At 46.9% G+C, this 25,177-nt stretch overlaps 1 protein-coding gene across 4 annotated transcripts in view; it reads right to left on the bottom strand.

The window, feature by feature from the left end:
- Window positions 1-25,177, bottom strand: part of TBC1D23 (TBC1 domain family member 23) — a 558,574-nt gene that overhangs the window by 128,967 nt on the left and 404,430 nt on the right. For 2 of the 4 annotated variants that reach the window (XM_085622376.1, XM_085622375.1), the window contains exon 15: window positions 10,669-10,713. The exons of the other annotated variants lie outside the window; for them this stretch is intronic. In XM_085622376.1, the coding sequence (XP_085478502.1) occupies window positions 10,669-10,713 (45 nt within the window). The remainder of the gene's footprint in view (window positions 1-10,668; window positions 10,714-25,177) is intronic. 4 annotated transcript variants of the gene reach the window in all.

Genomic DNA, 25,177 nt, shown 5'->3' with positions numbered 1-25,177 from the left:
AGGATAGGTGGGTCGGTGAGGAATCTAACTAACTAATGTTTCTTACAGATACATCGTTACCGAAGGTAAGTAACTTGTTCATCTGAAAGAAACACGTTAGTTAGATTCTTCACCTTAGAATAGATACCCAAGCAATACCATCCCCGGTGGTGGGTCTGCGAACCAAGATCACACCAGAAAGTCCTGGAGGACAGAACGGCCAAAGAAGCCATCCCTCCGGACTTGGCTGTCAAGGCAATAATGCCTGGCAAACGTGTGTACCGAAGCCCACGTTACCGCCGGACAGATGTCCTGCAAAGGGACACCCCGTCCCAAAGCAGTAGTAGCCGCTGTGGCCCGAGTGGAATGGGCGCGGAGCCCAACAGGAGGGTCCTTTTTTGCCAAGGAGTAACAAATTTTGATGCACAAAACGACCCACCGAGAGATGGTCCGTTTGTGCACAGCTTTCCCCTTCTTAGCACCCACGTATCCAACGAAAAGTTGGTCATCCACCCGGAACTGCTTTGTGCGGTCCAGATAAAAGGAGAGCGCACGTTTTGGGTCCAGACGGTGGAGCCTCTCTTCCTCTTTGGAAGGATGCGGAGGCGGAAAGAAGGTGGGCAAGGTGACAGACTGCCCAAGATGAAATGGAGTCACTACTTTCGGAAGAAAGGAGGGACGAGGCCGAAGGACAACCTTGTCCGGATGAACAGACAGAAAAGGAGGCTTTGAAGATAAAGCCTGGAGCTCACTCACCCGTCTAGCCGAGGTGATGGCTACCAGAAAAGCAGTCTTAAGAGTCAGAAGACGAAGAGGACAATTGTGAAGAGGCTCGAAGGGAGCGCACATCAGGAATGTCAAGACAAGATTCAAGTCCCACTGAGGCATTACAAAAGGAACAGGAGGGAACGTGTGAGTAATGCCTTTTAGAAAGCGTGTAAACACAGGGGACTTGAAAAGAGAAGGCTGATCAGGAAGCCGCAAGAAGGCAGAGATGGCAGCAAGATAACCTTTCAGGGTGCCCAGGGCAGAGCCCTGCCGGGCCAAAGAAAGAAGAAACAATAGAACCTCAGAAAGAGGGGCGGAAAGGGGATCCACAGCCTTTGCTGTGCACCATGCCACAAATTTGTTCCACCGGCAGGCGTATACCGTCTTTGTGGCAGGACGCCTGGCTGCCAGAATGATATCACAGACTTCAGGAGGCAAGTCAAATGGCATCAACTGCCGCCGCTCAATCTCCACGCATGGAGGTGGAGGCTGGACAGGTTCGGGTGGAGGACCGTCCCCTGCTGCTGCGACAGAAGATCCTCCCGAAGGGGCAGACGTATCGGAGGATCGGTCAACATACTGAGTAGCTCGGGATACCAGTACCTTCGTGCCCAATCCGGAGCCACCAAGATGACTTGGGCCCGGTCGTGCCTGATCTTCTTCAGCACTCTGGGCAGAAGTGGTATAGGCGGAAAGGCGTACAACAGACCGCAACTCCACTCGTGACGAAAAGCGTCGCCGAGCGAGTGCCGCCTTGGAAATTCCAACGCGCAGAACTGCTGACATTGTGCGTTCTCTTCGGTGGCGAATAGATCTAACCAAGGCTCTCCCCACTGCTGAAAGAGACCTTGCGCCACTTCGGAGTTCAGACGCCATTCGTGATCAATCATGCACCGGCGGCTGAGTTCGTCTGCTCTGGCGTTCAGAGAGCCCGCCAGATGTTGAACCACTAGGGTGACGCCCTGGTGTTCCAGCCACGTCCAGAGGCGCAGAGCCTCCTGACAAAGGGTCCACGACCCCACCCCGCCCTGTTTGTTGCAATACCACATGGCGGTGGTGTTGTCCCTGACAGAGGGAAGGAAGGCTTTCAGTGCAAGCCAGATCGCTCTCAACTCCAACAGGTTGATGTGGAGACGAGACTCCGCCGGAGACCAGAGGCCTCTGATCTCCGCCTCTCCCATATGGCCACCCCATCCCAGGAGGGACGCATCCGTCACTACGACATGCTCCGGTTGGGGAAGGGAGAGGCTTCTGCCCATGACCCAATCGCGGTCCGTGAGCCACCACTGCAAGATCAAGACATGGTCGGACAGGTTGCCGCGATGCTGGGCCCACTGAAACTTCAGGTCCCACTGCAGAGCCCGCATGCGCCGCCTGGCGTGATGCACTAGTAGGATGCAGGAGGCCATCAGCCCCAGAAGCCGCAACACTAGCCTGACCGAAACCCAGGATAGAGGCCGAAAGATGGGAATCAGGGCCTGAATATCCCGGACCCGCTGTTCCGGTGGATAGACCCGGAACTGCGCCGAATCGAGAACTGCTCCGATGAAGAGGAGCTTCTGGGAGGGACTCAAGTGTGACTTCGGCACGTTGATGGAAAATCCCAGCAAATGCAGGAGATCCGCCGTAGTCTGGAGGTGGGAGACGACTGTCTGGGGCGAGCCCGCCTTCAACAACCAGTCGTCGAGATAGGGGAAGACCGGAACCCCTGATCTGCGCAGATGAGCTGCGACCACCGCCATCACTTTCGTGAACACCCGAGGGGCACTGGTGAGGCCGAAGGGGAGCACGGTAAACTGAAAGTGCTCTTGGCCCACCGTGAACCGCAGGTAACGCCGGTGGGCCGGCAGGACGGGGATGTGGAAATATGCGTCCTGCAAGTCCAACGCTACCATCCAGTCTCCAGGGTCGAGGGCAGCCAGAACCTGAGCCAGAGTTAACATCTTGAACCTCTCCTTCCGGAGGAAGGCATTGACGTTCCGGAGGTCCAAGATAGGGCGTAGGCCCCCTTTGCCCTTTTTGGGAACCAGAAAGTAGTGGGAATAACAACCACGACCTACTTCTGGACTCGGAACGCGCTCGACGGCCCCCTTGGCCAAGAGGGCCGAAACTTCCTCGTGGAGAAGATTCAAATGATCCCCCGAGATACGGTGGTGCTGCGGTGGCATGGCTGGAGGGGTCGTCTCGAAGGGGAGGGAGTAGCCCCTTCGGACGATTTGCAGCACCCACCTGTCCGATGTGATGGACCGCCAGTGGAGCAGGTGATGGCGAACTCTGCCGCCCACTGGCGTGAAATGGGCCTGAAAGCTCGGACTAGGAAGGCTTTGAGGCGGATGCTGCCGGGGTGGATGTGGGCTGACCGCGTCGTCCTCCAGAACCGCCTCGGCGGAAACCACGTCCGCGACCGCGCGCAGGTTGGTTCTGCGGCTGGTGGCTAGGCGCACGTGAGGAGGCACCCCTTCCTTGGCCACGAAAGGGGCGAAAAGCGGAAGTTTGCGATCGCGGGGCCGTGAGGCCCAAGGACTTGGCCGTAGCCCGGGAGTCCTTAAAGCGATTCAGCACACTGTCCGCTTTCTCGCCAAAAAGGCGAGTGCCATCAAAGGGCATGTCCATGAGAGTGCTCTGAACATCGCCCGAAAATGACGTGGACCTCAGCCAGGCGTGACGTCTAAGCGCCACTGTGGTAGAAATTGCCCTACCCAGCGAGTCCGTAGTGTCAAGCCCACATCGGATAGAGTGCCGTGCTGCATCCCTCCCATCGGCCAGAGCCTGGGTCAGTCGTGTCTGGACCTCCTCCGGACACAGGGGCAGCACGTCCTCCACCGCATCCCACAGAGAGTGGGAATAACGGTACAAGAGACAGGCGGTGTTTAAAGACCGCAGGCCCAAACTAAGGGAAGAGAACAGCTTCTTGCCAAACTGTTCCAGTCTCTTGGAATCCCGGTCCGGCGGAGCGGTCGGGAAGGAGGATTGGGAGGTAGAGGCCTGGATAACCAGGCTCTCGGGGGTAGGGTGTTGGGATAGAAAACTGGGGTCGCCCGGAGCAGGGCGGTGGCGCCTGGCGACGTTCCTGTCCACAGGAGGAACTGTGGAGGGCTTGGACCAGGTGCCCTGCAGAATGTCAATGAGGGCCTCATTGAATTGCAGCAGAGGCTCAGTGGAGCTTGCTGCAGACTGAAGCACCTCAGTGAGGACGTTAGTCCTCACAGCCACGGCAGGTAGCTCGAGCCCAAGGGCTGCGGCCGCCTTGCGCAGCACCACAGAGAAAGCTGCGCCCTCCTCCGAAACCACAGTCGGAGGAGAGACGAATCCAGTGTCCGGAGAGGTATCCAGGCCACTGGCCTCCCCCAGTTCATCTGCCCAGTCCTGTGACATTTGAGCCTGTGCGGCCATAGGATCCTCGGATCCCTCCCAGTTGTCTCCATCATCCGACTCCTGGTATACAGGAGGAAGGTACGGAGCCGGGCGGTAGACATAATGTGTCTCTAGCGGCGCCGAACGCGGCGTCCATCGACGCCGGAGCGGCGCCGGGCCCGGAGCGGGACTGAACTGGGGCTCGACGTCGAGCGGAGTCGGGGGTGGTACCGGTGTCGACACCGGCGGAGGAGGCGTGACGAGGTTGACCGGCGTCGGCGGGGACTCGGGAACGGGTCCCTCGGGCGCTTGCGGCGTCGAGGCCGGAGCCGTCGACGGCGCCGGGGCCGGAGCCACCGGCAGGCAAGGCAGCCCTGTAGGGTCCGCGGGGCCCGAAGGCGCGCCAGCGGGCGTCGACGGCGGAGCCAGGCTCCTCATGGCCGAGAGGAAGGCACTGACCTCCGCCGGCGTCGCATTAGTCCCAGGGACAGGCGGGTATGGGGACTTGCGCGGCGCCGGAGCCGCGGGGGTGGAACCACCCTGACCCTCGGCCGAGTCGCGCGACCGGCGAGGGGAGTCCGAAGAGCGGTGTCGCCTCTTGGACTTCTTGGAATGCTTCGACTTACCCGAAGACTTGGATCCCGACGACCGATGGTGACGTCGGCTGCGGCTTCGCGACCGATCCTTGGACCTCCTCCTGGACCGGGATCGAGAGGCGCGCGGAGCCGAGTGGCGAATCTCGAGAAGCTTACGGGACCGCTCCCGTCTAGCCTTCGAGGTCAGGGCCTTGCAGTCCAAAAACGACTCCGCGTCGTGGTCGAGGCCCAGGCAGTACAGGCACCGGCGGTGATGGTCCGTAACCGACATCAGGCGGTTACAGTCAGCACAGGCTTTAAAACCAGGCATCCTACCGGCACCGGCATCGTTAGACAAGATCAAAAAGGATCGAAAAAGTTAGTCAAAAAGTGACTAAAGGGGTAGCTCTCCCGGATCTGCGCTTACTGGCGCGGAAAAAAGAAGAACTGACGTCAGCGCGCGAGGGCGGCGTCAAAGTACTTCGACGACGTCATTCCGGCGCACGACGCTGACGACGGACGCGGAGCCGCAGACGACGCCTAGCGACGCGCAAGGGGTATTGCTGACGAAAAATCTTCCGGATCCAGTCTGACGCCTGGGGATATTCTAAGGTGAGGAATCTAACTAACGTGTTTCTTTCAGATTTTTTTTTTACTTGTGCCGAGTATCTCCAAGGGCTTGAAGTTGAGCTTGCCTCCTGTTCTGATGTCTCAGGGACTGCAAAGCCTTCACCAACCTCTGGGTACCACTTCTGGAACCGCTGTTTCAGTTGCCGAAGGAAAAAGCAACCGACTCAGTCACCGACTCACTCGCTGGTTCCGTGTCCTGCAGGCACCACAGAGGGCACCGCTGCGTGTCGCACCGCAGCCCTAGTCTCACAGACTACGACTGCCACCGCCGCCACAGAGCCGCTGCTTAAACCGTGACCTGTTGGCACCGCACTCGGCACCGCCTCGCTTCACTTCGCTGCCCTGGTCTCACGACGCCGTCGCTGCACGCTGACCGTGAATTCTGTGACCGCATCGTGGCTTGAGGGCACCGCTCGTAAGTAACACGATGCACCGCCCCAGCCGACACCACAGTCCGGACTGACCAACGTGAGCTTCCCGCTACCGGCTCTGTCGCCTTCTCTGTGATCTGTCAGCCCCGCAACGTGCACCGCCTTCACTCCGCACCACACCCTGGTCTCACCGACGCTGCTGGACAGCCGTCACCAAGCCGTATTTGTGACAGGGAAACCCAGTCTTCCAAACTCTAAAACAGGCCGTGTGTGTCAGTCTGTTAAACTGGCGAGGAGAATTTCAAGTGATTTTAGACCTGTATCACAACACCTGAGTTTTTGTTACATTGCCCAACTGTTTCCAACACCACCTTAGTGCCTTTCTAGTGCTTTGCACAAAAACGTCCCTGGAACCTGTATTTGCACCACTGCATTTGAAAACTGAAATCAAACGCCTCCAACTTCTCCAATAACTCGATCGCAAGCCACCAGCAGCTCGTAGTCACCTTCACAGTAACTCAAAGCCTTAAATTCATTTTTAAATAAGCACAGGGTCACATTTTCCTTTTAAAGTTAAGGGAAGGCTGTGTTTATTTTACATTATCATCAGTCTGCAGATGTCAGGGCCTGATCATGAGCAGTACTCAGTCAGATTTATGGCCAAAGCTGGGGCACAGAGGTGCAAAAGTGAAGCACTGAGGTACTTAACTCCAAAATAAAAGTACTTGCAACTCAATATTGGAGCGTGAGAACAAAATGATGTTTCTGAATGCTTTTAAATGGGAGAAAAATTAAACTGAAAAGATGCCTTAATAATTAAGTTAACTCTTCATTTTAAATCTCTCCCATTTCAAATTGTTGTATTTAGAAAAAGTAGGCATCTTGCTCCCAGTGGCCAGTAGAAGCTGTGCCATATTTATAAGTGAAAAATACAGTGATAGTTTTTAAATGGGATAAATTGAAAGTGAAGCAAAATATTTCTATTGAAGCCAATTATGTCTTAATGTTTCATGAAGCATATTTCTTAACTTTAAAATTCTCCTATTTAAACAAATGGCTGTATTTGTCTGCTATAAATACGGCACCGTGTCAAAAGGCCACTCGAAGCAAGATGCTGGTTTGTAAATGTGAAATTTGGAAACGGGAAAGCATTTAAAGGATGAGTTGTATGGACTCCATATAAACATAAAGTTAACTCTTCGGTGTAATTTTCTCCCATTTCAAAGTGTCATCTTTACAGACAGCACACATCTTGTTTCCCAGTGGCTTGTAGACACTGTTCCATAATTATCATTGAAAAATACAGCCATTATTTCAAGTGGGTGAAATTTAAAGTGTAGAAATATGTTCCATATTGGAACTTTTTGCAGAACATATTTCTACACTTTAAATTTCCCCTATTTACAAAAATGGTTGTATGTTTGTGTTATATATGTAACCGTGCCACATATGGTGAAAGGTACGTCCTATGCCACAAGTACATACAACACAGGTTCTCAGTCACCCATACACATATAACCCATTCATATGCACAAGTTAATACATCCCCAAAGACCACCCTCTCACTGACACATTGCAGTACTGTCATCGTGGCCCCAGTCAAAGTATTTTGTTCAAACCAAAGTATCTGGCATTGTGGACAGTAGGCTTAAAGTCAATGAAGCTGGGCGTGGGGATTCTTGGTAACAATGCTGTGAATGGCTTGGCCTTCAGAGGCTCACAATGATGTTCACTGATCAGAAGTAGCTTTTACTACAGAAAAGGTTGGAGCCCCCTGGCCTCAACTGACACAAAGTTAGATGATAAAATTAAAATGTCCAAGACAAGAGTAACGTAGGCGCTGAAAACGAGTGAACATTTCAATGTACTCACAATAGCAAAAGGTAGCAATGTAAATGTAACATTTTGATCTAAGTGAACTTTATTCAACCTACATGCTAAAGAAAAATGGCGCTAAAGCAATTGATTACAGTTAGCACAAAGATTAAATGCAATATGTAACAAGCAGTTAGTTTTGTTAGGAAAACGCCTCCAAATTTCAGCTTTGGTAAAGAAACTTGGAATGTTATATCAGCTACTTGTTATGACCTTAAGCATCGGCAACACCAACGGTCCGAGAAAGAGTTTCAACTGATCGAACCATTTACATTTTCTTTTAATGTATTGTTTCTTAGATGAACATGCTTGCTGGAGGTGAAATTGTTTACCAGCCTGCAGATGCTTTGGATATTGCTTATGTGTGTTAACTCCTCAACGAAGTTGATGAGTCTCAGAAAATTCCAGATGATTGAACAGTAAGACTTACATCCAAACAAACTACAAGAGAGCAATCTAATCATTACATTATGACTGCATGGGATGGCCCTCATAATTTAGTTAGAAGGGTATGGTTGTGTCTCATAGCTAATATTGTTCCAATAACTAATCCGGAAAAAGGGAGGGGCACTCAGGTTAAAATTAATTGTGAGAATAGAATTTTAAGAAATACATTAGACAATACAAGTCGGCTCAACCATGTGACGTGAAGGATCTCACTTGAAGATGGTGTAAAACAAGGTCTCATCGCAGGCCTTCACATTTAATTATTATACAGAGCCACAGTAAAGTACGGTAATCGTTGAGGCACAATATTGTGAACTAAGGATGGCTAGCAAAATCTAAAAACATGGCTGTCTAACTGGAATCAGTCTCCTTAGAAGTTTAAATGGGACAGCTGCTATTATATGCACCATTTTTCAGACTGGTATGCTCACTTCTTGTAAAACGGGAGGGTGGGTAGGTAGATTCACGAGTGTTTAACAAAGATGCCTTAAATGGCCCACGCAACTTTCAAATCACTCTGTTGAATTTAAGGGGGACATTTGAATAAAATAATCCTGCCCCAAATTGCGGTCTGGTTTGAGAATTGAAATCCTGCCACCTTGATAGAGTGGTTTTGGACTTTGGCCCTCAAAACCAACAATTGTCCATTAATTTGTGCACTAAACAGTTTGACAAAGAAAATAGAAAACAAAAGGTAATAGTTGCAATATTAAGAGTATGATGAAAGGAATAAGTAAGTCTTTAAATGCCACAACTAGATGTTTAGAAGGCTAGATGAGGAGAAATAAACGTACAAATGGAAGTTAGAAGTCACTCACTCAGAAGAGGGCCTACATCGAGATTATTTAAGGATGATTCTGCAAAATAAAGGCTCGTCTAGATTTTGCCAAGAATGAAAATAAGGAGGCCGTGTAAATCAAGGGGAATGATGCAGTTTCTTTTACTCTATGGGGAGAGTTTGCTAAATCCAATGAAGAGGACATATTAAGCCAATGTGGCATTGTGGTTACTCTGTGGGTCAGAACTGTAGGGGCAAATAGAACGCGGTCTCATAAGTAAGACATTTTTGAGGCGCAAATATTAACAACCTTAAATGAATGTGAAACGCGTAAGCTACGAGGTCTCTGTTCATTTGACAATTTTCAGGAAATACATATTATTTTGAAAGTACAAAAGACAAAATCTTTGCTTATTTGTATTCTTTTTTTAAAAAGTGAACACGTGACGCTCAACTAGTGAGTGACATTGTAAGAACACACATGTTCTGCATTAGAAAAGATATTTCATTCTTCCATTTGATATGATTAAGGAAAACTACGGGATAGGGAATAACCACTTTTTCAAATATCTTCAGCTAAGGGACTTCTTGTCCAAAAAGATAACTTGCTGCAGTAAAATCCCTTTACTAGATTTGGTATGGGGGGGCACGACCATCAATGTCCACAATATATTAAATAATTAATAAGGAAATGGGGGATGACTTTGCCAAACATATGAACAGGTGGCAAGAGATGATACAAGTTGGGCCAGGAGATTGTGAAGATTCCCTTCAGCTGAAGTGCAATGTTTCAAGACCTGGTGTAATCTATGTATCACCCTGGCACGGATTTATAGATGGGGTGGGACTTCAGGGATACACTGTTCTCGGTGTGGAATGTTAGCCGCTGATAGCGTTCATATGTTTGCCGCTTGTCCAACTGATAACCGAAATTGAGCAACGTCTCAGCATTATGCTGGGACACTCAGTCGAGCTTACCCCTCAGGTTACACTATTGGGGATTAGTAATCAGGAAATGGATGAACTAAATCGGAGTTTGGTATTTATAGCGATGGAGGTGTTTAGGCTTTGCCTGGCTAGTGCCTGGCTTGTACAGGATCCTCCCTCAATACATGGTTGGTTAGGGAAACTATTATCAATATATAGGTGGGAGACTGCGGTATACAAAAAAAAGAGGAAACAGACCAAGGATAAGAGGTCTTGGAACATGGGAGCCTATAACTAGATGGATTAATGTGGACGTGGATTTAATGAATTCCGATCAGATAAACTAGGCACTTAGCCCCGTGGCAATGTAAATTTAAAGGTTAAGCAAAGTATATGCAGTTACATATATTTAATTTAGTCTCTTTTGGATCCAGAGGGTGGGGGAGAGGAGGGGGCAGGGTGTAAATGAAATATGGACATCGATTATATTTGGTCTCAGTATGATTTGCTATCTTTTCTGTATGATGTCTAAATAAAAATTTAAATTAAAAAAAAAAAAGATATTTCAATACAAATGTAAGCTTACGGGAATTAGCACCTGAAAATAAACTGGATTTGTACATGTTCAACTGAAAGGAATGTACATGAATTGGCAAGTATCGCATTACCTTGTGTTGTGTGATTTGTATTAAATAATCTGAGTCGTATAGCAATCCAATTTTTCACGCAAGATATTCACTAGCATAGAATTGCTTATCCCTTGGCTTTCTGAGTTACTCTATTTTATTAAATCATCTAGTGTATCTTGTTTGGGCATTTCGAAATACCATCAGTTGACTAGACATGAAAATCTTCAAATGAATCTCGGATGATGTTGGTAAACCAATGCTTAGAAGTGATACAATGGTGAGCTTAACTACAGGCATAAGTGCTTGAATCAGGCAGTGCCCCTAAAGTGGCTTACCGCTCCATATTTGCTTTGTCTGGCCACGGGAGAGTCAATGACATTCTATGCATCACATTGAGGCAGAAGGATAGAATGCAATAAAAATGTAAGTACATCAAAACAGTCATGGAGCATACGAGTCTTAAGGAACATAAGATAACAAAATCATTCAATAAATAAATATCTGGTACAAAAAAACAACAACAAAACCACACACCCAAAAAAAAACACAATCCTGGTCTTTAAATAAGGTAATTACGATGGAGAGTTTCTTTTTTATTTTTGACTTGTTTTCCAGTAATCAACCAAGCTATTCCTTTGGTCTGTTAGTGTTAAGTAATTCACCAATCAAGGCATGAAGCATGTTCACTTCTTCAAATGTCATAATAGCTGCTAGAGTAAACAAAGAAGAAGAATGACCTCCAAGCAGAAATTCTAAGTATAAGCTTAGATATAGAGTTCATTCAGAGAATTATCAAATATCTTTACACTAGTCAAACACTGTTGAACAGATTTCTCCAAACCGATAAAACGATTTTGAATCTGATCACTTTTGATCCTCTGGTCCAAGTCTGGTGTCATTCCATCCAGTGGATTCCACATTTCTGCTAGCCAAAAACGTCAGTGAGCATTAAAGGAAAATGGTGGGTGCTGCAACTTCACACATACCCACTATTTGACCAATTTGCACAAATAATTCCTAACACTGGCTTTTGTTGGACAGAAGTGGGGAGCAGATTTGTCAAACCATGAAAAAGTTATCAATGAAACAAACAAAACTCTTTTTATATACAAACTATTGGTCTGGACAGAACTACATAGATCGTATTGTGGCTCTTCATTTATATATGCATTCAAATGCGAATATATGCATGCATCACTGAAAAAAATGTTAAAGGTAAGTTAAAGTTTTTTATTCAGAACATACACTACTGTGCACTTAAAAAAGGAACCTCTTCTAAAACTACAATTGGAGGGATGTTACGGATATCATCTAAAACCTAAATACTGAAATTCATCGGCTATGAATGGTAAGCATCTGTTATCCCCTAATGCATCCCTCATGCCATGAAACATTACGTTATAAATTTACGTAAGCAGTGTTTTCACTTATTGCATCCAATTGCTACATCCTAAATGTCACAAATATTTTTAATCACTGCACTAGTCAAAATAATTTGTTCACTGAAATGCAACAAACACATGTATTGCAGAATGTCTTGTGAACGTTCATAAGTACATTTGACGGTTCGCTCTGTGTATCTCAAACGATCTCTCATCTCAGGTTTGCACTTGCAAACAGTCAGTAGTCCTTTCATAGAGGAGTGAAGTTCTCTCCTTAGGGTATGTGGGCTAGAAAGGCTGGTCAAATAACGAAGTGCACAGGATAAGATACATTTTTATGTTAGTGGTGTATCATTGGCTAGAAGATTGGGAGCTAATGGATTCTTTGTGGAGTTAGAACGTGCGTCTGAAATTTATTTAGGAGGCCTAATTAGAGAGTGTTTGTGACTATTACTGCTCTACCCAGAATTATCTTCATTCTCCTCCAACAAAGGCGGAGTCACAGGAACAGCTTTGAAAAACTAGTCAACTAATTAGTGATACCTCCCCCTCCTCCAACGGTTCTGATTTTCCACGTAAAGGCTTATTGTGTGAAGTTATCCATGATGTTCTTACCCCGGGAAGGATACGAATTAAGCACCCTTTAGGGCTAAAGATCATAGAAATCTGCTGATAAATGGAGAAACATTGTGGAATACAACATTGGGAGCTGCATCTTGCTTCCATTAAGAAGGAGGCAACTATCACCTTATTGAGGATTCAATCGCACTGTAGCAGGCTTCTGTTGATTCTGCATCCTTTTCATAGTTGCTGGATAGGACAAAGAAAATATCTTTTCAGCAGCATTGCGAGTCTTATCAAAGGTATCTCCAACTCGATGAATGAACCATTAGACTAGGGATAGCTTTACCAAAAAGATGCTATAAAGAATGTAGCATAACTCTCAAAAGAAGCAAGGGAGGAGGAAGCATAGACTGCAAGAGACAATAGGTCAGGCCAATTAGGGCCCACGTGCAGGAAGCGTCAAACCCCTTCCCCCAAACCAAGGGCAACGAAAGACAGGGGAATAGAACTCATTTAGCATAAGAATGGAGGAAAGGAACAAGTTACTTATCTTCGTTGATACCTATGGGGGAGAGGATGTAACCTTATGGCTAAAGCGGTCGACCTCGAAGCTGGGGAACCGGGTTAGAGTCTTGGCAACGATGTTCAACCTCATGTGATTCTGGGCAAATCACTTAATCTCCCTGTGCCTAACAAAATGAATGTATCCTTGTGTAATAAAACTGGTGCATATGTAAAGCGCTCTGATACCCGTTGTCTCGGGTCTAGTTCGCGCAATCTAAAACTCAAAAAAAAAAAAAAAAATTTAAAAAATACCTTATTTGGTAGAGACTATCTAGCTGCACATTCAAGGGCAGTACCTTTGCTTGCAAGAAGGTGGCGCTGATGGCTCCACAGAGGTGTCATCCACGCTGAAGTGATGTGCATGCTGCCTATATAGGCACTACCCCAGCGTGGTAACAAACGCTTCTTTACAAGATCAGATAAGAAAGCAATACTGCTCTGCAGGAGGGTCTGTTATCTGTGCTCAGACTAAAAAGTTCTGGAGAACCGAATAGGCAAAGTGCCTTTCACGATGGACCTGACCGTCAAGACAGTGATAAACATGTGCAAGGTTGTCCACTTTGCAGCCTTACAGATGTCCAGGATGGGGACTCTGCAAGCTAATACAGTGGTCCTAGCTTTGGCTCTGGTGGAATGAGCTCGCCAGTCCTCAAAGGGATGCTTCTTTGTCAATGAGAGGCAAATCTCAATACAGAGTATAATCCATCTATAAATAAATAAAAATAATAATAATGTTATTTGTAAAGGGCATGGTTACTTTATCTGAAGTGTACCAGTGCCAGAAAATGGCCGATGGTTAGTTTCTGCACGGCTTTCCCCTTCTTTGCTCCAGTGACTCCAACAAAGATCTGACCATTCACCCAGTGTTCTTTGGTGCAATATATGTAGAAAATCTGTGCTCTTTTTAAGTCCAGGCGATTGATTCTCTCCCCTTCTTGGAGGGGTGAGGAGGTGCAAAGACGGTTGGTAGTGTGATGCTTTGGCGGACGTGGAAAGGTGTCACAACCTTCTACAAAAAAGAGGCATGGGTGCAGAGAACCAGTTTGTGTGGGAAGAAGCGGGTGTATGGAGGGTGAACAAAAAGCGCCAACAGCTCGCTGACCCCCTTGGTCGATGTGATAGCCACAAAGAAGCCTTCGACTGTCAGAAGTTGTACAGGACAGCTATGTGTGGGTTCACAGGGTGAACACATTAAGTAGGTTAAAACCAAATTAAGGTGCCATTGGGGCATAAAGAAAGAGTTTTTTGGGGGTGTGGGGGGACACATGTTGAAACCGTTTCAGAAAACATGTCACAATGGGTGACTTGAACAGGGCAGGTTGCTCTGGTAACTGTAAAAAACGCAGAGATGGCCTAAAGGTACCCTTCAACTGGGCCCAGAGCAATGCCTTGCCGGCTAACGACTAATCAAACAAAATCACTTCGCACCAAGCCATGAACTAGTCCCAACGACAGCTGTATAACGACTTTGTGGATGGACAACTGGTTGCCAAGATGACCTCACAGACTTTCTGGAGGGAGATCGAAGAAACTCAGCAGCTGCAGCTCAATGTCCATGCATGAAGGGGGAGTGTGCACAAGCTCGGGTGCAGAACCATGCCCTGTTGCTGCAAGAGGAGATCTTCCTGATGGGGCAGCTTCATCGGAGGACCCATGCTCATGAGTTCTGGATACCATACTCTCCATACCCGATGAGGAGCCACTAGTATGACTTGGGCCCGGTCTGTCCTGATCTTCTTCAGCACTCCGGCCAGGCTGGGTGTTGGCTAGAAGGGTAAAGGAGTCGCGAGCCACACTTGAGATGAAATGTATCTCAGATAAAGAGTCACCTTGGAAAGGTCAATGAGCAGAAGCGCTGACATTGCTCATTCTCGGCGGTGGCAAAAAGATCTAACCAAGGGTCTCACCAGTCGCAGAAAAGATCTTGCGCCACCTTCTCTTGACTGGGGGAGAATGTCTGCATTGTCAGCATTCCGTCCATCATTTGTTTATTGTAACGCTTTTCGCCCTAAGTGGGATGGGTATGCCCAGACGTGGGTCCCGTGCTCACTACCCCACTGGAGTCAAGCTATCCTGGCTGATGACGGCTGATAGCCAGAAACCGGTCCTAGGATGCTGGATTCCGGTCCAGGGAAGACATGGCTTGGCAGTTCGGGCTGGACTGTTCCCATGAGGCACAGGGTCAAGACTGATTTGCATATGGCCATGTCTAAACTGGGGTGGTGTAGTGGGCAAAAGAACGATGGATTTAACCCAGATCTCTTGACTGGGGGAGAATGTCTGCATTGTCAGCATTCCGTCCATTTGTTTATTGTAACGCTTTTCGCCCTAAGTGGGATGGGTATGCCCAGACGTGGGTCCCGTGCTCACTACCCCACTGGAGTCAAGCTATCCTGGCTGATGACGGCTGATAGCCAGAAACCGGTCCTAGGATGCTTGATTCCGGTCCAGGGAAGACATGGCTTGGCAGTTCGGGCTGGACTGTTCCCATGAGGCACAGGGTCAAGACTGATTTGCATATGGCCATATCTAAACTGGGGTGGTGTAGTGGGCAAAAGAACGATGGATTTAACCCAGATCTCTTGACTGGGGGAGAATGTCTGCATTGTCAGCATTCCGTCCATCATTTGTTTATTGTAACACCTTCGGAAGGAGACACTAGTTGTGATCCACAAGGCATGGATGGTGGAGTTTATCCACCCTGGCATTAAGAGATCCCGCCAGGTACTGCTGGACCCAGATGATATCGTCCACCCGAGGTCCTCAGACTGGGTTCCCAGAGATAAGGTGGCCCAATATGTGGCGGCGCGTCTACGTAAGCCCATGGATAAGGATGCCCGCAGCCGCCTTCGGGCGGAGTGTCCCGGTCCCAGTCTGGAAGGGAAGGTCGCTCTCACACCTGAGATAGACCCAAAAATGGCGACATTTGTAGCTAAATTCGTTAGGGACACGAAAAAGGGTATAGACCGCTCCTGGCGTGCCTGTCAGGACAAGCTGCTTGATGCAGTAGGGCCTGTCACGAAGATCTTGGACATGGCCGAGGAGGCCAAGGTGTCAGGGGACATGATATCCCAGGAGGTTCTCTCCAATTGGGCGCAGCACGCTATAGTCTTTATTGGGAATGCGAACCACGCACTTTCCACGGAGAGAAGAAGGTCCCTCCTGATAAAGGTGGATCCCAAGTTGGGGGACCTCGCCTCTTCGGAGGCTGGAGCAGTGGCCCAGGGGGGGTTGTTCGGCGACCCCTTCGTCAAGGAGTTGGGGAAGTTTGTCACAACTTTCACCTCCCTTGACAGGGCGCAAGCCAACATCCAAAAGGTGTTCACCCCTTGGGTTTTCGACAGGGCCGGATGTGGCAGGAGCCGCTCGTTCTCTCGCTTCAACAGCTCCGCCCGGGGGCGAGGCTCCGGACGTGGTCAAGGCAAGGACAACGCCCTGTTTAATAACTTCTACCCAACATGAAGCCAGAAGTTCCATGCCCGTGGCCACCAGAGAGGACAGCAGCAAGGTGCTGGAAGAGGTGTGTGTGCTGCTTTCAGCGAGCTTGCAGGTGGGGGGGGCGCTTGGCGCAGTTCTTCCCGGCTTGGGCTTCCCTCACAGCGATGCGTGGGTTTTGCAGACGGTCCAGGGCTTCCATCTGGAGTTTCATGGTCGTCCTTGTCAGTTTCATCGCCGCGTCCCATTTCATTTTCACAGCGTGACACAGAGTTGGTGCGCGAGGAGGTTTGCACCCTCCTCCAAAGAGGTCTGATTTGTTGTTCAGCAGAGCATCCAAGAGGTTTTGTCAGCAATCTCTTGTTGGTCGACAAGGTCGATGGTGGCAGGAGCCCGGTTATCAATTTGAAGGAGTTCAACGAGTGAGCTGGTGTACCGCCACTTCAAGATGAAGGGCATTCATCTCCTCCAGGACGTCTTGAGACCGAGCGATTGGATGGTCAGGTTAGACCTAAAGGATGCGTACCAGACGGTGCCTATATTTCCACCTCATCGCCGTTTTTTGCAGTTCAGGTGGGAAGGTCAGGTTTACAAATTTGCCACACTCCCTTTCGGGCTATCTTCCACTCCGTGGTGCTTCCCGAAGGTCCTTCGGCCGGTGGTGGAGTTCCTCAGGGCGAGGGGAGTGAGAATAATTGTCTACTTGGACAACATGTTTTTGGAACAGTGTCCCCGGAGGTTGTCCGCCCAGTTGAAAACCACAGTCAACCTCCTTCAAGGTCTGTGTTTCGTTATCAACGAAAAGAAGTCCCTGCTGGTCCCCGTCCAATGTGCAACATTTTTGGGTTTCCACATCGATTCGGTAACATCCACTCCGAGTCTACCCGCCAGGAAAATGGTGAAGATCAGACACGAGTTACGTCAGACTTTGGAGAAGAGTCAGATCTCTTTGCGCCAGTTGGCACGCCTGGTGGGGCTGCTCGCTTCCTCCATTCAGGCTATTTTTCCCGGACCCTTGCATTACCGTGCCATGCAGTGCCTGAAGGCCTATCACCTCAGACAGGGGCTGACATATTCTCAACTGATTCCCCTATCAGACGAAGTATGGGATGAAATGAGGTGGTGGCTCACGCACATGGAGGCCTGGAATGGCTGTGCCATTTTCGGGTCCGCCCCACATATTATTATCGAGTCCGAAGCCAGTCGCTCAGGGTGGGGTGCCTGCTGCGGGGAGTTTTCCACAGGTGGCGCCTGGTCCGCTCAAGAGCAGTCGTTACACATCAACTGCTTGCAGTTACTGGCGGGCTCCTTCGCGGTACAATGCTGGACAAAGAACAGAGTGCAGTCATGTGTCCTACTCAGGATGGACAACGTTTCAGCGGTCCGGTACATCAACCACCTAGGTGGAACCAGATCCAAGATGCTGGCGAACCTAGCCAGGGATTTCTGGCACTTCTGCCTCGACAACCAGATTTCGGTAACGGCAGAGTACTTGCCGGGACGGGAGAACGAGGTAGCCGATTGGCTCTCCCGCCATCTTCTGGATGCCAGTGTGTGGAAACTGGACCCCTCAATCTTTACCCGCCTGTCGGGGGTATGGGGTCCGTTCTCGGTGGACCTGTTTGCGTCAAGACTAGATCATCAGTTACCAAGATTTTTCAGTTGGCTGCCGGATCCTCTGGCGAAGGCAACAGATGCCTTCCTCCAGGATTGGCAGGGCTATGCCTTTCCCCCATTCTCTATGATCACAAGAGTATCTACTCTCCTACGTCGCCAACAGGCGGAGGTGGTGTTGATCATCCCGCTGTGGACGTCTCAAGTTTGGTTTCCAGTTCTACTGGAACTTTCCTGGGATTTTCCAATCCAACTCCCCCACTCTCCTCACATTCTACTCAATCCAGATCTCGTTCCTCATCGTCTAGTCCAGGACTGAACGTTGAGAATGATCGCCTGGAGGCTCTCCGGCGTCGTTGGACGCTTCCAGGCCTTTCGGGAAAGGCTGAGGACTTGCGCTCCAAGGCATGGGCAGATAGCACGACAAAAAGATACCGATAAGCCTGGCACCGATGGCGTTGTAGGTGTTTGCGACGGGGTGTCGATCCCGTGGGGGAGGATGGAGTCCATGTCCTTAATTTTTTGGCGAGCTTGGCGCAGGACGGGCTGGCCTATCGGTCAATTAACACCTTCCGATCCGCAATCTTGGCAGGACATGTGGTGGTGCAGGGTTCCCCTATCGGCGAGCACCCCTTGGTGTGCCGTCTCCTTAGGGGAATACGTCTCTCGCTCCCCCCAGAGCCGCGGTATTCTGTCCTCTGGGATCTGAACAGAGTCCTAAACCTGTTTCTCTCTTGGCAACAGAATAGGTTTCTCTCCCGTAAGGAGGTGACAGCCAAGCTCACAATGTTGTTGTGTTTAGTTTGTTGCAGACGGGTCTCGGACGTCAGGGCCTTGGACATTTCTGCCAGATTTTTTTTCCCCGAGGGGGTATCCTTCACAGTGAGCAGAAGGACGAAATCGAACACAAGGGTAATTTCATACCCAGCTTTTCCTGACTCCCCGAAGCCGTGAGTGGTTCATTTCATCCGTGCTGACGAAGAAGTAACTGGTGAATCTCGCCCTCCGGGCGAAAGACAACTGCTCTTTGCACTACGCAAGCCGTACAAGGCGGTTTCTTCCCCGACTATCGCCAGATGGGTGCGTTGGGTGATGCGGGAGGCGGGGATAGATACGAGACAGTTTGGTGCTCATTCAGCGAGGGGTGCGATGGCATCTAAAGCTTTTGCCCTAGGGGCACGGTTGGAGGATCTGATGTGTGCGGCCGATTAGTCCTCAGATTCCACCTTTAAGAGGTTCTATTTTAAGCCGGTGCTTGAGGTGGCAACGCTAGTTGTCGACAAGCTTTGAACTGGCATAATTCGAAGCCTCCGGTCCTGCCATAGAATGGAAATTTGCCTAGCCTAGGTGCTGGTAAGTTCCAATTCTATTAAGGACTCTGAGGCGAGGATTATCCCTCCCAATGACTTCAGTGAAGTGGACCCTCCCCGTATTGGTGTAAGTAATCCATTCATGGGGCTTATGTGTATAGGTGAATTGTTAACTACTGCTTACAGTTGACGTTACCTTGTGCTATAAGGCACTGCTCTCCGGCTCAGCCTCTGACACTGCCTCTTTTGCAGGAAATGATGGTTCCAAACAAGATGCGTGAAAATCCGACACAAAGTGAAGAAAGAGGATGAGGAAACACCGTGGAAGGACTATCAGGGCTGGCTGGAGTGCGGACAGAGAAGAAGGACTCCTGTTGACAGACTCTCTTTCTTTTCCCAAGTGTTCATGGGAAATGTGGGTTTTGTTGATGTTTTATATCGCTGCTGTAAAAAATAAAGCGGAGAAAGAAGGCATGATCCTCGCCTCCGAGGCCTTAATAGAAATGGAACTTACCAGCACGTAGGCTAGGCAAATTTCTATTCTCTTTGTGCATGTCTATGAAAGACTGGAAGAACAAGGGATTTTCAGAACTAAGTATCTAGGCATGAAAAAAAGGCTCTGCTAAGGTTATGGGCTGGAATGGTTACTCAACTGAAACCTGGCAAAATTTTGCAGTGAAAGGGTTAGATATATATAACGTTTGACACAGCCAGTGCAAAGTACCATAGAACACAGCATCCCTTTGAATTGGATGCTAACAATAAGAACACACCCTTTTGATAATGGCCGTGGCCAATAGCGTTTCTCCTTGCTTGAGGGCACTTAGACATGAAATTATACCAATAATTGCATTAGTGAAAAGATGGCAATGAAGAATGGATCAATCAAATTATCGAACATGCATGTAATACACACTTTTTCTTCCCAGAGTTTGTATTCACTGTTGAGTTTTATTTTTAGGTGCCATACTCTGTTGAGTTGGCCTCAAAATAGTTCTAGTTTATCTGTTCACAGAACTATAAAAGGTATATTACAGAGCCCTCTTTGAAAAGAACAAGGAACCAATGGCTCTTGCCAGATCAATAGAGGGAAAGACTTTCATGGCCCTAAAAATCAAGAGTTCCAGGTCTTAGCGGCCTCTACACTTCAAAAGAAAAGAGAACACAAACAGTCCAGAGATCATCTTAGGTTGAAAAATAATTTCTCATCAATGGGGTGAGGAACCCCACTTCCAGTGGAAAGAGGAAAGGGTTATTGGAAAAACTCTGAAGGAAGTTGAAGAAGTGCAACAACAAAAATACACTGATAAAGCAGACCCTCGATAGAGACTTTAGTAAAGGCTCCACAGGAGGGACTGAAAGAAACCAAGAAGAAATACCACAGAGGTGGGCGCTGCCGCACCTTAGATAAGTGAGCGTTCTAGAATCAGATGGCTTAATATAAGACTCACAAGAGGAGGAGAGAAAAACATAAGTAGACACTTATGAGTTCTAAGTGCACGGTGGCATAGCGGCTGGGATAATATGGGGGAAGTGCGACCTACACCATTCAGGCCTTATCTAAGGTGCTCAATGTGAGCCGTTACTCCATTTGAAAAGTTGGTTTTCAATTGATGTATTGTGGGGTTCAACAGGAGAATAAACATGGGAGAATATGAAGACAGGCAGGTAATATAGCAGGGAAGGTTATCTGATACAGTTGAGCAGCATATAGACAAATAGTTCCCACCCCTACCCACTATGAAGACAGAACTTCATAAACCTGTTGAAGCACATGCTAAAAATAATGAGCTTTAAGGAAAAAAGGGCTAAATACATTGTAAAATGACTAGCAGTACGGTGGGTGCAGAGAAAGGGTTATTTGTTTGATTCAAGAAACACAAAGTGAAAAAAGATTGGCCTTGTCTAGTATTCAAATAGTTTCTGGACTAATTTTTCTCCTTCTAAAATAGGAGTGATCGCTATTCTCTTTCATAGGGTGTGTCTAGTTAAAATATTAAAGGTTGCAGCAGATGATCGGGAGAGCATTAACATTGCTTCTTAAAGTAGATTTAAGGTGCTGACACTAGCTAATGAATTTGCTCCCATTGGAGGACCGAAGCGCTTCTCCATAGATATTACAGTCATACTTCAGGTGCGATATAATTATTGGAGAAGGTCTTAACACCAAAAAAGATCCTCAACCAGAATATGACTCACAGGGTTTATTTCAGGACAGGTGTGTGACTGGCTTCAAGAAATTAGATTATTAGACACTTGCTTACTAATATCACTAAATAAACCTTATTTTCATGGGTTCCTTGGACATATGCAAGATTTGATAAATGTTCCTTAGAGGATCAATGTTCCTTACAGTGTCTAGCATAGAAGTAGGCCGCTTTATTATGTTGACCACGCCCATATGCTGTTACTATTCTTGATCAACAGTACACATCATGAAGACAGATGGTGGCAAGTTGAAAGATAGTATCTTTAAAAAAATTTAAAAAAAGGCCCTGAATCTTATCCACCCATTTTTGAGTTACAAAGACAAGGACAACCTAGGGATATCTGTATTCTGGAATGAGAGAATGATGAAGAGTTATCTACTTACAAGTTCGATGAAACTAAATAAAGATCAGCAAGGACTAAGACACCAGCTAGAAACCCAACTGAAAGAATCAGTGGGATACAGAGAAGGATGAACTCTACTAAGATATGCTCTGCTGAAACAACCGAAAATACTACACAAGGGGACCACAGATGGGAGCCTACTAGTCTGTAAATGTCAGGTTACATCGCGAAAAAAGGAATTCATGTGATCAAATATGTACAAGAGGAAGTATTTCTACTCTAAGCTCTACAAAGCAGGGCACTAATCATCCTGACAGCAAATTGTACATTGATCAATTTCAAACTGCAAAATATTTGCCAGAAACATACAGAATATCTCCATAAACCTACAGGGTAAGTCAAATCATCGAACGGCAAGATTAATATTTTGCAAATGCCATGCCTGGAAAGATTCAACCTGATGTTTAGTAAAATAATTTTGTTGCTCTATCCATCACAGACCTTTTTCTTCAATTCCTTGTCAGACACAGCCTTCATGTCAGATACAATGGAAGAAGCAATAACAGTATCGCTAAAGCCGGGGAAAGATCACCAAGTTCGAGCTGTTACAGAACCATATCACTTTAAAATATCAACACAAAACTTTAGTGCCATCTTGGCAAATATGTTTGCCCTCTATCCCCACAGTCATTTACCCTCTCTATGCAAGTATTGGTAAAAAGCAAATGCAACAAGCATTTGCAATGCAATCGGTCTCGCCTTTGGGGCATGATATGTATTTAGCTATGCAGCACATTAGCCTGGGTGCTGAAACATCTACTGTTCTTTAAATGGTGGGAAGTAAACACCAAACTGCGTGATACACCAGGCATGGGAACACATGGAGAAAAATATTGCCTTTCAGCGGGAAATGGTATAGTCCGCAGCGCTGTTTTTGAATATAATATCAGGGCCTTCGGTGGTCATATCACTGAAAATACAAGATTTGAAAAAGATATTCTTGTCTACGGGTGCTCGTGGAAGACAATTTCTATGGTCTGGAATCTAGAGAATGCTTAAGTGATTCTGGTATTTTACTGACCTCATCTGGTCGTTTTCTATCAAGAAACTTAAATAGAAGCAGTTGCCATAAAAAGAAAAAAAAAGTCCCTCAGCAGATAGCAATTCTGGTATTTTACTGACCTCTACTGGTCGTTTTCTATGAAGACAGTTAAATAGCGGCAGTTGAACAGAAAAAAATGTCCCTAAACAGGAGCAAGCAAGTTCTAGGGCTGATCTCCAGAGCCAACAAAGTACATACACATATAAGTATATACTAAAGCATATACAAAAGGTCTTGAATGCTCGACCTAAAAATGAAGCTAACAAAGGGTGAGGATAATTAAGGGCATCTATAAATGAACTATGGCTGCAACAGACGTGCTGCTGTCTACTGTAGACCCCACTGACTTAATTCACCTACAGATGATGTAAATAGAATACAAGAGAGCTTAAAGGTCAGTGTCACCCTTCAGAAATTACACATGAACATTTTAGTCTCTTCCGAACAGGACAAAAACATGAAATCACAATTTAATTCCAATTGGTGAAAACGAGTATTACAAGTTTTGAGAGTGGGGGGTGGGGCGGCTTTCATCAATAATAAGAGCATATAATATCTGCATGCTAAATTTGATCCACTTCTAACACAGTTATGAAAAGTAGGCATAAGACAAAATGTGGTTTATCCTGACTTTGAAGTATAGCAGCAGCCAAAACGACTTTAACGCCCATGACACTCTTTCAAATTCTACCACCCCCCTCTGCTTTACAAATTTTTGAAAACATTGCAAGAAATAATTGCCAACTCTATATGGGCGGGGAAGAAACTCAAAAGCAAAACTGTGCTACTTTATAGAGAAGAGCCCTCATTCAGAAAAACAGTGGTGGTTTCTTAACCAAACAACTACTGGGTCTAATAATTGGAAGGCCTTGTGGATGGAACAAAACCACAGAGCTTTGGAACCAGACTCCTACCCGTATACCAGATACACGTTGGGAGTCTGGGATCAAGGGGCTGTCAAATTGGGTATTTCCTCCTTTCCTTCACCTTCCACTCCAGTGGTAGGGATTCCAGAGTTCACCCCAGTTTTAGAAGAGAGCTCGATTAAGGGCTGGAGAAACAAAAGAAAAATAAAAGCCGGGAGATTCTTTGATGAGACTGGTATTAAACCTTTTGAGGAGATTTAAAAGGATTTCAATCTGAATGAAGCAGAGTTTTTGATGATGCTAGGTTTGTTGCTGGGCTCTACACAACACTATGAACCACGTTAGCCGCGCTTGGAGCAAATTAGAAAAATAGGTGTTTTGAGGGAAGAAAAAAAGCTTGCTTCTTAAATATACAAGACAGAAACAAGGACAATGGGAAAAAGGGTTTGAAGTGTGACCTAGCAGGTGAGTCAGAGTAGCTATTTCAAAGAATGCACTCTACTGCTAAATGCTCTGCAGGGAAATAAACTATGATTAAAAGAACACTATACTGGTGTAAATAAAAAGTTAGACTTCGTGAATCGGACAAACTGAAAACAATTGCATGTTAGTGGGGATGAGAGAACCACATAACTCTGATTTATTATTTATGACAATATCCTGAAATTCAGACATAATGGACAAAAAATACTAGACACAATAGACTCCTTGTTCAAAACAAATAACCTCAGATTGCCAGCACATACCTTAAAGCATACTTGAAAACTGTAATGCGAGGGAAACAAACGTCCTTAAGACTATTTGCAGCCTGGCAATGCATTACCACCCTATTTGATAAAATTGGAGCCCCAGATGTTAGGGACTGTCGATATGGGCTCTACTAGGAATGGAAAAGATCGCCCTTTCAATTGAACATAAACCAGAGTCCTTTAGAAAAGTCTTGGCCCTGTTCCTGGACTTGAAATCCATACAGGCATGCATTAGTTGATAAGAATAGAAACACACCTATTTATCACAGATAGTTTCGAGCTTCCATAAATCAAACTCCCGGTGAAGTGGGGGAGTGGGAGGGCAAGGGGGATAACGGTCTCTGGTTTGTGATCCACCAGGGTTTACTAGTTTATTAGGTTTAGTTTAGGCCCTCAATGGCACCTGAATGTAGATGCGTGTACATGTTAACCTTCTAATGAAATGAGATAAAAGATTTGCTACAAAAACAGGGGCAATTTGAAATTGAGGTACAAGCTTTACGAGAGGAGCAAATAGAAGTCAAACTGATGTGGATTTGTCCCTTCCAGTGCACTACAATTGTACTTGTCTGCTAGCATCCTTTTAGAGAGAAATACACACTTCAATAAATTAAGCAAAGCTTAGTTCTAAAAAAAAAATGAATGTTCAGAAGAAGTGAGAAGAACCAGTTCTAAAAACACTATGCCTGGTTTCACTTAATCTTA

The sequence above is a fragment of the Triturus cristatus genome, chromosome 8 (assembly GCF_964204655.1).
Source record: "Triturus cristatus chromosome 8, aTriCri1.1, whole genome shotgun sequence".
Lineage (NCBI taxonomy): Eukaryota > Metazoa > Chordata > Amphibia > Caudata > Salamandridae > Triturus > Triturus cristatus.
This window is presented reverse-complemented; position numbering and strand designations above follow the sequence as displayed.